This window comes from Amphiprion ocellaris, chromosome 8 (assembly GCF_022539595.1).
Source record: "Amphiprion ocellaris isolate individual 3 ecotype Okinawa chromosome 8, ASM2253959v1, whole genome shotgun sequence".
In the NCBI taxonomy this organism is placed as follows: domain Eukaryota; kingdom Metazoa; phylum Chordata; class Actinopteri; family Pomacentridae; genus Amphiprion; species Amphiprion ocellaris.
In genome coordinates, this window is record NC_072773.1 from 11,282,556 (window position 1) to 11,296,700 (window position 14,145).

At 38.5% G+C, this 14,145-nt stretch overlaps 1 protein-coding gene across 1 annotated transcript; it reads right to left on the reverse strand.

The window, feature by feature from the left end:
- Positions 1-133: 133 nt before the first annotated feature.
- Positions 134-13,740, reverse strand: LOC111564756 (uncharacterized). Its single transcript, XM_023264542.3, has 9 exons — positions 13,584-13,740; positions 11,858-11,954; positions 11,426-11,600; positions 9,454-9,599; positions 5,648-5,824; positions 3,440-3,556; positions 2,750-2,836; positions 1,935-2,082; positions 134-1,653 (listed from the first exon to the last, which is right to left on the reverse strand). Exons 1-9 carry the CDS (start codon positions 13,595-13,597, stop codon positions 1,637-1,639), a joined length of 978 nt encoding a protein of 325 aa, XP_023120310.2. The 5' UTR covers positions 13,598-13,740; the 3' UTR covers positions 134-1,636.
- Positions 13,741-14,145: the final 405 nt, after the last annotated feature.

Sequence of the window (14,145 nt, forward strand, 5' to 3'; positions counted from 1 at the left end):
CATGTTTGCTATGAATCGTGGGAATGTGGTGCCTGAAGGACTAGTTCTGAGATCCACAGAGAAGCCAGTCATGGAACTGGGGTTATATCCAAATGCTTTCTTTTTCACTGAGTAATACATCAAAGCAGCAATCTTCTTTTAATATTTTATTAGGAACTTTGGATGAAAAAACATTTGCAATAAGGTGCAGCACAAAGTTCAGTGAAAGACATCTGTTAATGAAAATATTCCAGTGTTGCCCAAAGTAGTAGTCTACAGAGCACATGATTTCATTTAGACAATTACAATTTTAAAAAGAACACTTAACTCAGTAAACTCTGAATATTATTTCCATGAAACAAACAAAAATTACCTTTTGAGATGAAAAAGTTACATTATGAATGGATTTCTGCTGGAGTTAGGTATTACAATGTACAGGTTGTTCCTAAAGTCTGGACACAGGAAAAGTGACAAGTACCAGTTCAGTTGCTGCTTCTTTTGACAAAGCTATAATTTATCTGTGGAGGCAAAAAATATAGTTAGAGATTTCCCATCAGTCCAGACTTTAGGGACACCATATATACTAGAGTAAAAGTACAAATTAAAAATTCATATTAACCCAGTCTAAGATGATAAGCATATTATGTAGTTTTAGATGGAAATCTATAAAAATAATATTTCTTATACCTGGTCTTTAAGTGGGGCTACACAGAGGCTCAGTGGTTAGCACCGTCGCCTTGCAGCTAGAAGATCCCTGGTTCACGTCCTGGGATCTATCTGCATTGATTGGTGATTCTAAATTGTCTGTAGATGTGTGATTGTTTGTCTCTATGTATAGCCCTGTGATACACTGGTGACCTGTCCAGGGTGTCCCCTGCCTTCCCCCTAAGTCAGCTGGGATAGACTCCAGTTGCCCCATGACCCTAATGAGAATTAAGCATGTATGGATGATGGGTGAGTGGATGGGTGTTAAGTGTGATCTGTATCTGTATAAATGAGGGTAAGAGGATAAGATGTAAATGCACATTGAGACTGGAATGTGATCAGATTGGTCAGACCACATTTGGGGTTGGTCAGGTTCCCACTGTGATAAGATCTCAGCCAGGGGTAAATCTATGCAGTTTGACCACACTCTGAAGAAAATAATTTATTCAAAAAAAGTCTGAGAAAAGCTACAGGTAGCAAAAGTCATGTCTGCTTGGCAACAGAAAAGAAATATAGTGCAAACAGCAGCACAGCTACCTGGTATGAGCCAAGTTTGTTGACAAACCGACAGCTACTATCATTCATATTGCACTGGCAACAAACTGTATACAATCAAGATGATGCATTTTATTAGCAGGTGTAAACACAAAGACTCGTGGATTAGATATCATTATCCAGACTATGTATTCAGGTACAGATCAGTGCTAATACCAGGTGGAAATGAGGAGTTGATTTACAGAAAATTCTATAAAAAGGCCAAAGTCTAAAAAAAATCAATACAGTAAACAACACATTTGGATAAAAAAAAAAGACGTTAAAAAAAATGTAGAGTGATCGATTTGGTGGCGTTAATGCTGAAAAGAAATTGGAGTTCTGTGGTTAGCACTACAGTGCTAAAGTTTCTTAATGCTCTTATTAGGCACTCAGCATGCAGCCGTGACCTGGTTTAAGACTAGCTGGATGCAAACACTGTAAAAAACAAAACAAAACAAGAACAAAAAACAGCATCAACAGAATGTCAGGTTAAAAGTAGCATTTAGTGTTCTAATATCGTTTTAGCCAACATAAACACACTCAGTATCTGCAGATTCAGAAAAAAATCTTACAATCAGGAATACTAAGAAAATTGGTCCAGGATTTTTATATATTGGTGAACACACACTGCCATGGAAATATTCCCCTCATGCTCAGAGTTACTTTTGAAGGACTGAAACCCAGAAACAGAAATGCAGTGAAGCCAGTTTACTCACTTCTCTCTCTCAGGCCTTGTCCAAAGCTGTGAACCAGTCTGATAAGGCCCCAAAATAAAGCCACTTTGATCATCAGTGAAATGGCAGCTCCAGTGACAGCAGCTGCCTCCAGAGTGTAGATGTTGTCATGGAACCACTTCTCTATAACCTGGGATTAAAGCAAACCGCATTACTTCACTGCAGAAATCCATTTCTAAGTGTACAAAGTGCTTCAAAACAGTGAACGTCATATCAGTGTCAACGTTTCAGTGTGTTTTACTGAAGGGGATTCGTTCAAGCAGCAGTTTAAACAGGTCATGAACTGAAGTGCTGCTTACGTTGCATCTATTTGTGTGTTGGTGGCGGCACTCTGCAACAGTGGAAAGTAACTAAGTATTCAAGCAATGCACTTAAATATAACTTTCAATTATTTTATATGCCATCTGATACTTCTTCTGCACTCTAAAAAATATATGTTTTACAACACTAAGTGCATTTATTTCACACCTGAATTACATTATCATTTGATACATAGCAGATTTAGATATAGTCTACTGTTTGTTATGGCATTGGTTTGTATGTTACAGCACTTAATGTCATGTCCAATCTTCCACGCATGACTAAATGTTGTGTGTGCACCACGGCTTTCTCCATCAGTGTGCTGGGGACGTCTGAATGATGCTGTGAGGAACAATAAAGTGGCCCATATCTACGTTATGCATTTAATGTCTGAAAAGGACTTAAGTCATCCATGGATCAGCATCTGTATAACCCAGTCCACTATAAAAAGCACATAGTAATAATATGGATTCAGAGAAACGTTACTGTCAGCCTACCGTGTACATCAGATACACAAAGAAGGCTACTTGAGGAAGGTTCTGCATCATGAAGACTCCAACCAACACTTTGGCTTCCTTTAACACCTGCAAAACAACAAGGGGTTACAACCACATATGCTTTTGACTGTATCCTCTACAGGGTGTCCCTAAAGCCTGGACACATAGGAAATCTCATTAACTATAATGCTTTTACCTCCTCAAATTAAATATGGCTTTGTCGAAAGAAGAAATAGTTGAACGGGTTATTTCTCAGTGGATGTGAAGGATGGACATATCGAAAGATAGGGTTCGGATTAGGGAAGTGATTTTTTGGGGGGTCATGACCAATTCTTTAGTTTCTGCTGACAACAGGGTTTGTCCATGACACTGCCTGTTTCTTTAAACTTTTTAACCACTTTGGTCACTGTGGAAAAGCCAAGTGGAATCCTCCTTGAATGATGTGCATTAACTTCATCTGCTGTCTTTCCATATGTCCATCCTTCACGTCCACTGAGAAATACCAGTTCAACTCTTTCTTCTTTCGACAAAGCCCTATTTAATCTGTGGAGGCAAAAACATTATAGCTAATGAGACTTCCTATGTGTCCAGACCTTAGGGACACCCTGTATAATATGTTTGTCACTAGTCAGTTTACTGTCTCTTGGTGTGACCAGAAGATAGAACAGCACTAGATAGAACAGCACTCACTGCAACAGCGCCTACAGCAGCAGTCAGGCAGGCCCAGACCACTCCCACAGCCAGGATGATGGTGTTGGTGGTGGACATGGCTGAGTCTGTCGTTGTGATCAGGATACACAGACACAGCTGAAAATGCCACACAACAATACGACGTTAATGAATCCAGTCTATAGTTCTTGTATTTTTGTCTCTCTTCTTCTAAAACCAGACCGCCTTTATCAAGTCAGTCATTTTGAACCAATAGCATGGAGGAGAAAAGTGGCACCAGTTTCTCCAACAACAGAAGCATCACCAGACCTGAAATTGCTGCAGTCGCATGTGTTGTGTTGTGCGTCAGTGAGGAGCATGATATCTGACACAACCAGAAAAAAAATGCTGTTCTCATTAATGTAAATACTTTACTTCTTCAAAACAAATGCAGCCATAGGCAACTGCTTAAAGTCTTTCCAGGAACTGTGGTAAAGCTCTCACACCTTATGAACTCTGTGATGACAGAAACAGACAACAGTTCAGCCACAAACATCTCATTAATGGCAGCAAAGCCAACTTTTATATCCTAAGTCCTATTCACTCGGAACTGGTATACTTGGGGACTCCTAGTTGTTTGTAATCATTTTGGAGGATGTCTGTGAATCTGTCATGTCTGTAATTTGCAAAGTAAAAATTCCACTGCCAAAATCCACGTTTCCGTGATTTGGCAAACACAAAGGTCCTGTAATAATAATAGTTCTGTGGGAATTGGCATCTCTGTGATTTGCTGTGATTTAAAAAGAGATGTTTGCAAAGTTCTGGTTGTATTTTCTCTGCACTTTTTTTCTGCATCACTCTCGCATTTCTGGAAGCTGCGTTGGCATTTACAAGTAAAAGTTTGAACAGCATTTTGGGCGCAAATTCCGGAGCCTCAAGTCACAAAACAGTGTGGAGACCTATTCACAGAAAGCTCAAATTCATCAGAAGAGTGAAACTCTGAAGAATGATTAGATGGATGACATGCATGGCAGCATGGAGCATTTTGTTGTTTTTCAGCAGGCCCAGCAGTTATTATGTGGAAGCCTGTTCAAATCACATCCACAGATAATGTTAGTTCAAGTACAACACAGACAAAACTGCTCTTTGTAAATGCGCCCCACGAAACACAGATGTGAGGGAATGACTTCTAAATTACATGAGGTCAACAGGTAATTCTAGTCCCGAGCAAGTATGGCTTTAGTGATTTGTTGGAACCAATACTGAAACAAACAACCAAAAAAAAACCAAACTAAATTTTCACTGTTGCTTGCACAGGAGCGGTTGCCTGTCATGTATTTGTGTAGATCAGGGGTTTAGTTCAGGGGCCACATTCAGCCCAATTTGATCTCAAGTGACCAGTAAAATCCCATCATACTAACCTTTCAATAATGACAAATCCTAATTTGTCCCTCTGTTTCAGAGCAAAACAGTACATCCTGAAAATGTTCACATTTAAGAAACTATCTTTTTACAAAACATTATGAACAACCTGAAATTCCTTAAGAAAAGTAAGTTAAATTTCAACAATATTACGCCTCAGTTTATCATTTACACATTACAACTTAGAGATCACTGTATATACAAAGGCACAAAACATTCAGTAACAGGGATCCGGTACTGAACAATGTAGTATTTTATCTTTTGAGCAAAACAACTTGTAAAGATCTAGAAATTATTTTAAATTCACGGTTTTACAAATTTACAATTTGCAGTGTCCGTGTATGGCAGTTCACAGACCCTGCCTGCTGACTAAACTCCTGTACATACTGGACACTTTACATTCTAAATGTTATTCATTACATCTGTAAACTATCTGCACCTATTTCTATCATTGCACATTAAGCACATCCTCATTTGCACATTTCTGTATCACTCTTGTACATTCTTGTATATATTGTTATTTTTTTTCTTTCTATATTATATTTTATTATATTTTATTTTTTTGTATTTTGGATTACGTTCACTTTATACCTGACCCTAATATTCTGTGTTGTCTTGTTGTTTACCCCCTTGTTGTTGAATACCCAGCTGCTGTAACCACAGAATTTCCCTCTGGGGATTAATAAAGTCTGCCTAAGTCTAAGTCTTCTCCATAATTTTCACACTTTACAAAGTCATCCCGTGAGCCATACTGGACCCTCTGGCGGGCTAGTTTTGGCCTGCGGGCCGTATGTTTGACACCCCTGGTGTAGATGAATGCAGACGTACCTGAGCCTGGAGGTCAAAGGTCACCATGGAGAAACAGAGGTTGAGCAGGAAATACTGCTCCTGCAGGCTCTCCAAGGCCCCACCCACACGGAACGCCATCATGTTGGGCCTCTGGATGAGCAGAAGAGTGCAAAAGACGTGCACTACGCCCAAACTCATGATGCACACAAAGCGAACCTGCGACACAAACACATCACGGCCGGTAACTTTTTAATTTAATTAAACTTAATGTGAAAGGCTACAACATCTAACTACTAACCGACATCTGGCAAATGCATATATGCTGAACTCATCCCCTTTTTAACATCTGGTTTTACACTGAGGCTCTTTAACTCTATGTGTTGCAGATGTGTGGCACTACACAGTTCAAAAGGTGGATGCACTTGTTACTGACCCCACTCTCCACCTGCCATCCATTCTGTTGGAGAGATACTATATGCTGGAACAACAAGTACTTATTCCTCAGTGATAAAAAGAATAGGTGGAACTGAAAATGTAGCTGAATGAATTACAACCTGCTGCATTTCTATATTTGTTCAGTATATGTCACTTTCTTAGTGTTTTATGTTTTCACATAGACATTTATTGGCAAACAGGTATAGTAAAGTTGACAGTAATGTCTTTATTGTTGCCTGAATTTAGTCATTTACCAGACTAGTGGACAAATCCTGAAAATTCAACTAGATGATGTTTCTAAGTGAAATCCTAACTAAACACAAGTTTAAACCATAAGTCATGTCAGTCGTTTAATTAGTTACTTTAACAATCAGTTATTTTCAGGTTAGTGTGCACCAAAGGGTGGACACACTGACATCCACACAGCCTTGCTGAGAGAAACAAACATGCAGGGTCTGCTGCAGCTCTCTGACATTATTCAGACAGGACTCAGTGACTACACTTAATCAAGAGTCTACATACCATTAACCTAACCAGTGATACAGCAGCTACTTGTTGGATAATCTGACTCAACAGATGCAGACGCTAAGTATAAGACTGTTGCACATTTCATGCAGCTCTCTCCTCCCCTTCCATTATGTGTGTGTTGCTGTTGTCACAACAAGAACTATAACCTCCAAACAGCAACCTACTGAACATGCTGAAAGTGGCACGTTTTGATGAATATTTGGATTGTGCAGTAAAAAAAAAAGCCCTTTTAATGGCAAAGCTCATCTCACTGCGTATAAATCTTCCACCATAACAATTCCACTTTCACTGTTTTACCGGAACATCATCTCTGCAACCTTTGCTTAGCCTCACCCAAGAAGACTGTGACTTGTTGAAAGAAAAACAAACAATCCAGACCTTTCCCCTCCTGTAGTAGAATGACACTGAGGTGCAGCCAGACCATTCTCCAGCGCTGTGTTTGGGAGATAGGCATGGCTGTGTCAGACTGTGTAGGCTACACTGACACTGTTGGGTTTTACATTCTTTCAACTAGAAGAAACACTGCTGCCACTAACAGGGATGTTTTCTCTTTCTGCAAAAGCCAAAATCATTTTCTTCTTCGAATCTTTGGAGTTTGCATGCTCTCCCCGTTGGTTTTCTCCAGGTTCTCCGGCTTCCTCCCACAGTCCCAAAAACATCCTGAGGTTAATTTGGGATTCTAAATTGTCTGTAGTGAATGTGAGAGTGATTGTTTGTTGTATGTGTAGCCCTGTGATAGACTGGTGACCTGTCCAGGGCGTCCCCTGCCTTCACCTAAGTCATCTGGGATAGATTCCAGCCCCCATGACCCTAATGATTAAGCGGTGTACAGATGATGGATGGATGGATGGATGGACTGAGTGGAGCAAACGGCAGCTAACAGCCATGAAATCCAGCCTTAAGCATCAATGTGCACTTTTCTACATTCCCTCAAGACACAGGAATCTATGACCACAACAAGGTGGGACTGATACAACAGTGACATCAAGTGGAGGAACCATGACGCCATTCAACAGAAAGAAAGCTGACTTTTCCATTGGGTTTTGCCTCTCAGGTAACACATATTCTGCCTCTTCTTCTTGTTAAGGTTGTTAGAGCTGCATGAAGCCAGAGAGAAAGAGTGCAGACATAACACATGGCTGACATGATATTTACCTTATCAGTATCTTAGTAGGTTAAAATATCATTTAAATGTTTTTTTGGTTTTTTTGGTTTTTTTTTACAGGTTAAAAAAAAAAAAAAAAAAAAAACTCTGAAAGCAAATCTATAAAGAAAAAAACCCTGTGCTCCTCTACATAATTGTGAAGTCATTAGTGTGTCAACTACCACCAAAAGTCATGTAACCAAAACTCAGGGACAGTTTGACGTAGAGCTGCCATTTCTTCCAGTACTGCTGGTGTGGGCACTTGAAAAAATATGTACTGTACATGTGGATTCTGTTTTTTCAATATTTGTAAATTAAGTCCTTAACTAAATTTACTCAACTTTTGTTCTTGCTTCATTTTCCTGATTTATGGCATTTTAACTTTGCTATATTGAAGAGAAAAGAGTATACAGAGGAGCAAGCTGTCAGCAAGTTGTTGAAGCATACATTCAGCATGGTGAAATATTTTTCTACAGTCGATCTGCAGAGTAGTGTGAAACACACCTAGTTTGTAGAGGTTGTAAAACTGTAAATAAGCCTCGTGGAATAGTCTGTCCATAGCATATGGAACCTCCAACCAGGGGACACTTCCTTCCTCCATTCCTGATTTTCTCATTTAAAGTTTTGTTAGAACTATTGAAAGAAATTCAACTCTAATTTATTCTTTTCTGTGTTTTATGGCACTGCAACTGTGTCATAGTGCAAAGAAGACATTTCTGAGTTCTCTCTACTTCTAACCATGGTTGTGTTGTTTCTGTAAAAGTGCAGGATTTTATATTGTAGTGAAAAAGAAACTCACAGTGAATAAAAATGTGACAGCACTAAGAACTGTCCAGAAACTGTGAGGGATTTGCAAGGTTAAGGTGAGGTCAAAGCTCAGTCTTGAAGTGAAGTGTCTGTCATTATTAAAGTGTCACATATGATGATTTATATATAACCTTGACTGTTGTCTATTAGTCTCCATTTATTTAAATTTACGGATAGAAAGAAGCATATTTAGAGAGTTAAGAATCTGAATAAGACAAAGCCCAGTGCTGCCTAGTCCTACTCACTACATGTAGGTTGTGGTTACAGGTAATCTCTGTTGGCATTCACCCTCCATCCACTATCTCTGTGTTACCGTTTCCTCAGAAAACAACATCCTCCTCGCAGCAACATACCACATTGAAAATGAAAATGAAAAAAGTTTTGCCTAAGATTTGGCTCGAGCAATAAGGCAGCTCCATTTTAAACACAGTGTTCATCTCCCTGCATGTAAATCTTTCACCACAATAATTCCAGCCGCCACTATTTTGAGGGAACACCAAAGCTGCAGCCTTTGCTTAGCTCTGCCAGCAGCAACTGTGATTGGTGAGTGTTTTTACCCTTATGGCAGAATGCTAATAAAGTTCCTAGTATGGGCTGCCTAATAAGACTAAGTTCTGCCTGGTATTAGACAGAACTTTTACCTCATGACACTCAGTTTTTGGTGAACAGGATGAATTCAAAGGTGTACTGAAGTCTAATGTAATCCTGTGCATTATATCCTAATTTTGCTTTGTAAAGTTTTGCTTTGCATATCCATAAAAAAAACATCTGTAAATCAGCAAAGAAACACACAAAAGGTCATTAAAATAAATGTGCAACTTTCAGTGCCTGCACTTCCAAATCCATATTTGCAGATGTTCCATCATTATAATTCCAAAGAGAGTTCAGATAAACATCTCATCATGCTGTGTTCTGTGTCAGAGCGACCCACCAGCAGCTCCTGCTTTCCCTTCGACCCCAGCACGGAGAAGTTCACCACCGATCGAATCATGACCACCAAGATGGTGAACACAAATGCCACCAGCTCCAGCCTGTTCTCCTGCAGCACGCCACGGCTGATGTAGTAGATGCAGAACACTGCAGGAGACAAGATCATGCAAATCTCACACATGGTAGTAGTCATTCCAGTGTTGCATTCTTTATATTGATTGACTTTTATACTTCTATATAATGTGTATGTAAACTACTGTTCAAAAGGTTGGGGTTATCAAGGCAATTTCAGGTTTTCCATGAAAACTCACACTTTGATTCATGTGCTAACATAACTGCACAAGAGTTTTCTAATCATCAATGAGTCTTTCAACACCATTATCTAACACAATGTAGCATTAGAACACAGGAATGATGGTTGCTGGAAATGTTCCTCTGTACCTCTATATAGATATTCCATTAAAAATCTGTCGTTTCCAGCTAGAATAGTCATTTACCACATTAACAATGTTCAGACTGTATTTATTTATACTGTATTTATTTATTCATTGAATGTTATCTTCATTTAAAAAAATGCTTTTCTTTCAAAAATAAGGACATTTCTAAGTGACCCCAAACTTTTGAATGCTAGTATATATATACAATATATTCTTGTATATAATGTTTTTATGTCTTTAATGTATTTCTATACATGCATATATTTTAGCTTATGCTTCATATTATTCAACCTATCACCTTCGGTACATATTTCTGACTATAAAACTACTATAATACTATTTTCATTCATTTGGTTTTTTTATAATGGTTGTCAACTGGAAATTCTAACTTGTCCGTAGGTGTAAATGTGAGTGTGACTGTTTGTCTCTATGTGTAGCCCTGCTATAGACTGGTGATCTGTCCAGGGTGTCCTCTGTCTTCTCCCTAAGTCAGCTGAGACAGACTCCAGCGGTGTATAGATAATGGATGGACTATGGTTGTCTGTATTGGCTATCGTATTGTGCAGCATATGTAAGGCTGCAGAGAAAGTGTGTAATGACCAATAAAGATTGATTGAATGTTCCTAATACTGATTAAGTTATCGAAGATGTTTCATGCTTTATCAAGCATTCAGGTGATAAAATGCCAATAATGTTGGCAAAAGTGTATTATAACATCTTTGAATAACTAGTCTCAGCTGCAGCACAAAAGACAAACATTGACTACAGACAATGTCTTACAAAGTTAGTTTCCAATTAATCAGTTACTTCCCTGCTCTTCTGATCTAATTTCACAACAGTTATTTCATTTTATTTTATTTAAACTACAAGTTATCCTTATCTTAATCTGTGCACCAGCAAAGCTATAAAAAGTAAGAGCTCTACAGTGTTATAAATCTTCAGATAAATAATAATAAATTATTCTGATCACCATGTGACTCAATACTGAAATGACCCACAGCATTTGTTTCTCATGAAGATTCTTAGTCATCCAGGTCATGGTAATCCTAGGAACTTCAGTAAAAATCAACTGGACTTCTCTTTAAGGTTTTTGAAGGCATTTCACCTTCATCCAAGAGGCTTCTTCAGTTTGAAACGACTGGTAGGTTTCAGAATTTTATAGTCATTCCAGCTCACATGACTAATAATCCATTAAGCACTGAGAACGTGAGCTGGTTTCTTTCTGACGTGTAAACTTTCACAAGTCAAAGTGAATGTAGAAGCTGCTTCTCTTCTTGTGTTCAGACATTCCATTGTTGCCCCTGCTACTTGGTAATGGTTTACGTAGAGAATGAGGAAGTAAAGCTATCTGGGGGGAACTGAATCACCAGGAACCCACAAGCACCATGGGATCATTTCATCAGAGCACGCACAGAACACCCTCAGTGTTCATCACTTGATTAAATGGAACGTTTATGATTTGCTCATCACCACTTAACAGGCGTGCCATAAAACCACTTCCTGAAGACACTGACAGTAAATGGTGATGACACTCACATATTCCAATCAGTTGGATGAGAGATACAGTAAAGTTGTCCTCATCAGACACGTCTGTGTCCATGTGCTGCTTATAGATGCTGGACAATGTGAGGCCAAGCAGCACCAGTAGAGACGTTATGGTGAAGCAGAAATAGAGCCTCAAAAGCCCCGACAGCTCTGACCAGGGCTTGATCTGCAAGATGGTAGAGACAGGGGACAAAGAACGTGAAAAAGCCTGTGTTCAGGGGTCTGTGTGTCTAGGCAAGTTAAAGACCAGGTTCACAATCGAAAAAGGCAACAGAACTAAGAAAATTTAGGCACAACGGGTTGAGACACTTAAATATTTAACTTTCAGGTCGTGATAGTTTCTTTACATATTTTAATTTCTACTTGTCTTTTCAGGGCACAATAGTGATGAATGCTGTTGGGATAAAGGGTTGGGCATCTCACCGGTCCACATGGTGTTGGGATCAGTTCCTGGTGTCTTGGCCTAAGGTTTGGAGACAGAAGGTCTGGGCCCTGCTGTGGCTGGCTGCCCAACAAAGGACTGAAGAAAAAAATCATTCAAAGGTTGAGTTTCTTTGATGTAAAGTTAATGTTCATTTTGAGCACTAAATTAGGCAACTGTCCACGCCCAACCAAATTAAAAACGTAAGTAATTTAATGTTTCTCTACATATTAACAAATAAATACTTGTAGTATAAAATTGCAATCATTATAATACAGTTATATTATTACATTTATTTGCCAAAGACAATGACAACTGATGAACAGAGAAATTATAAATAAGCTATGTGGGTTATTTTCATTTACTGTCACATACATATAAGATTAAGGTGTATAAATGAGAAAACTGATGAAATGCAAGCATCAGACAGTTCACAAGCATGAAGAGAACTACACATGAAAAGAAGAATAGATCTATGTAGGTTGTTTCCAGAGTGAAGGGAACCGAGCTGAAGGTACTGCAAACTTATATCATAGCAGACAGTGTTTAAAGGCATCCTAAAACAGAAGCCTGACAGACAAAGTGACTGACTTTGTGATAAAGTAGGCAAATAAAGAAGTTATGAAGCCTTTAAGCTCATAACTTAAAGGCTTCATAACTTAGTTTTGCAGGTAACCCTACTGACTGGGGTACCTGCAGACTGCAGAGGTGCATTTTTTGTCATATCTTACAAGCGCCTTGTTCTATCATTATAATTTTTCTTAACTCTGTCAATCATTTTGTTCCCGATCACTCGGTTTTAAAAATTGCTTTTAAAAATACCAATGTATCGGAGTCCTGGAGGACTCTCCTAAAAATACTAATGGGCTCTAACATTTTTAAATGATGTTGCATGACTAATAATGTTTCGAGAAGAAATAAGCTAACATTTTGCTATGCTGGTTCTTTCTCACAGTCAGTCATTCCTGTATGTTAAATATGTTGAGGGTTAAGGCGCCGAAGTGGTGTACAGGTCGATAAAAACACATGACAAAGCACATAAAACACACAGTACAGCCAAAAGTAGGATTATAGTAGATTGTACTTTAACTGTTACCGTGGCACATCATTAAAAAGGGGACTGATAACATGACACATATTTAATTGTTAAAATAAACAAAATGTACAGGAAAAAATGGCAAAATATTAATATCATGTTACATACAACAATAAACTAACTTCAAGAATATTTTTTCAACTCTTTCCACCATAAAAATCGCCTCCATTAGAAAGTAAAGTATAATCCATAAACCATATTGACAGGTTTATATTTCACTTTCATTTTCTCTCAGGTGTAGGACTGTAGCTAAATAAAGACTGAATGAATTCTAAATGTGTTTAAAACTATGCATGTCTTGCTTACATTATTTCTCCGTTCATTTAGCTGCCTGTCGACTTTTTGTCAGGTTCAGTCCCACCTGCTAACATGTTTACTTCCACAGAAGAAGAGTCTGGCAGTCAGATAATGACCCACACACTGAATTTAAACTAATATTTCATAAACAGCCTGTGGGAAGAAAACATTTTAACAATTTGTTTCATTTAAATGTCCAGTTGTTTTCTGTATTGCCCTCTGTGTAGGAAATAACGAGATAATAATCTGAACAGCATCAACAGTTTGTCGTGACATTTTTAAATGACGGAAAAAAATAAACCTATGTAAATAAATCTACAAATGATGCTCCTGACCTTATCTCGTCCATTTCCCAGCTGACAAAACGGCCGGACCCGTGGCTTACATTCCTGCAACCTTTCCAGCTTGTCTCCTCCTCCAGCAAACACAACTTCACTTTCACATTTTGTGATATAAACAGGAAAAACCTGCCCAGTTTCTCTTCTTCCTTCTTCCTTCTTCTTCCTCTGATGAAATGTGCGCAGCAGAGGTGTGTTGCTGCCCCCCACAGGTCAGCATTAGAACTTCTCCCACTTTGAATCATCCTTTTGAGCACTAAACAAATAACGCTTGGGTTGAACAAAAACAACAAACATGACAGCCTGTATAAATCTCTTTGAGTGATAAAAACTTCTAATGAAATTATGTCCAACCAACGGACCACACTGAGTCAGGCTGATAGGCTTTTCTTCTTCAGTCAAAGGTATTCTTAATTATATTATGATAGGAGAGGCAAGGCAGAGCAAATTTATTTCTATAGCACAATTCATACACAAGGGAGTTTGAAATGCTTCACAATGGCAAAGAAATACATTCAGAAAATTAATTATAAAGATGATTTAAAAGTAGACATTACGA

Coding starts and splice junctions, on each gene's coding strand:
- LOC111564756 (XM_023264542.3), bottom strand. Junction 9,600..11,425: donor CATCCAACTGATTGGAATAT/GTGAGTGTCATC, acceptor TGTCTCCTGCAG/TGTTCTGCATCTACTACATC. Junction 5,825..9,453: donor AGGGAAAGCAGGAGCTGCTG/GTGGGTCGCTCT, acceptor TTTGTGTCGCAG/GTTCGCTTTGTGTGCATCAT.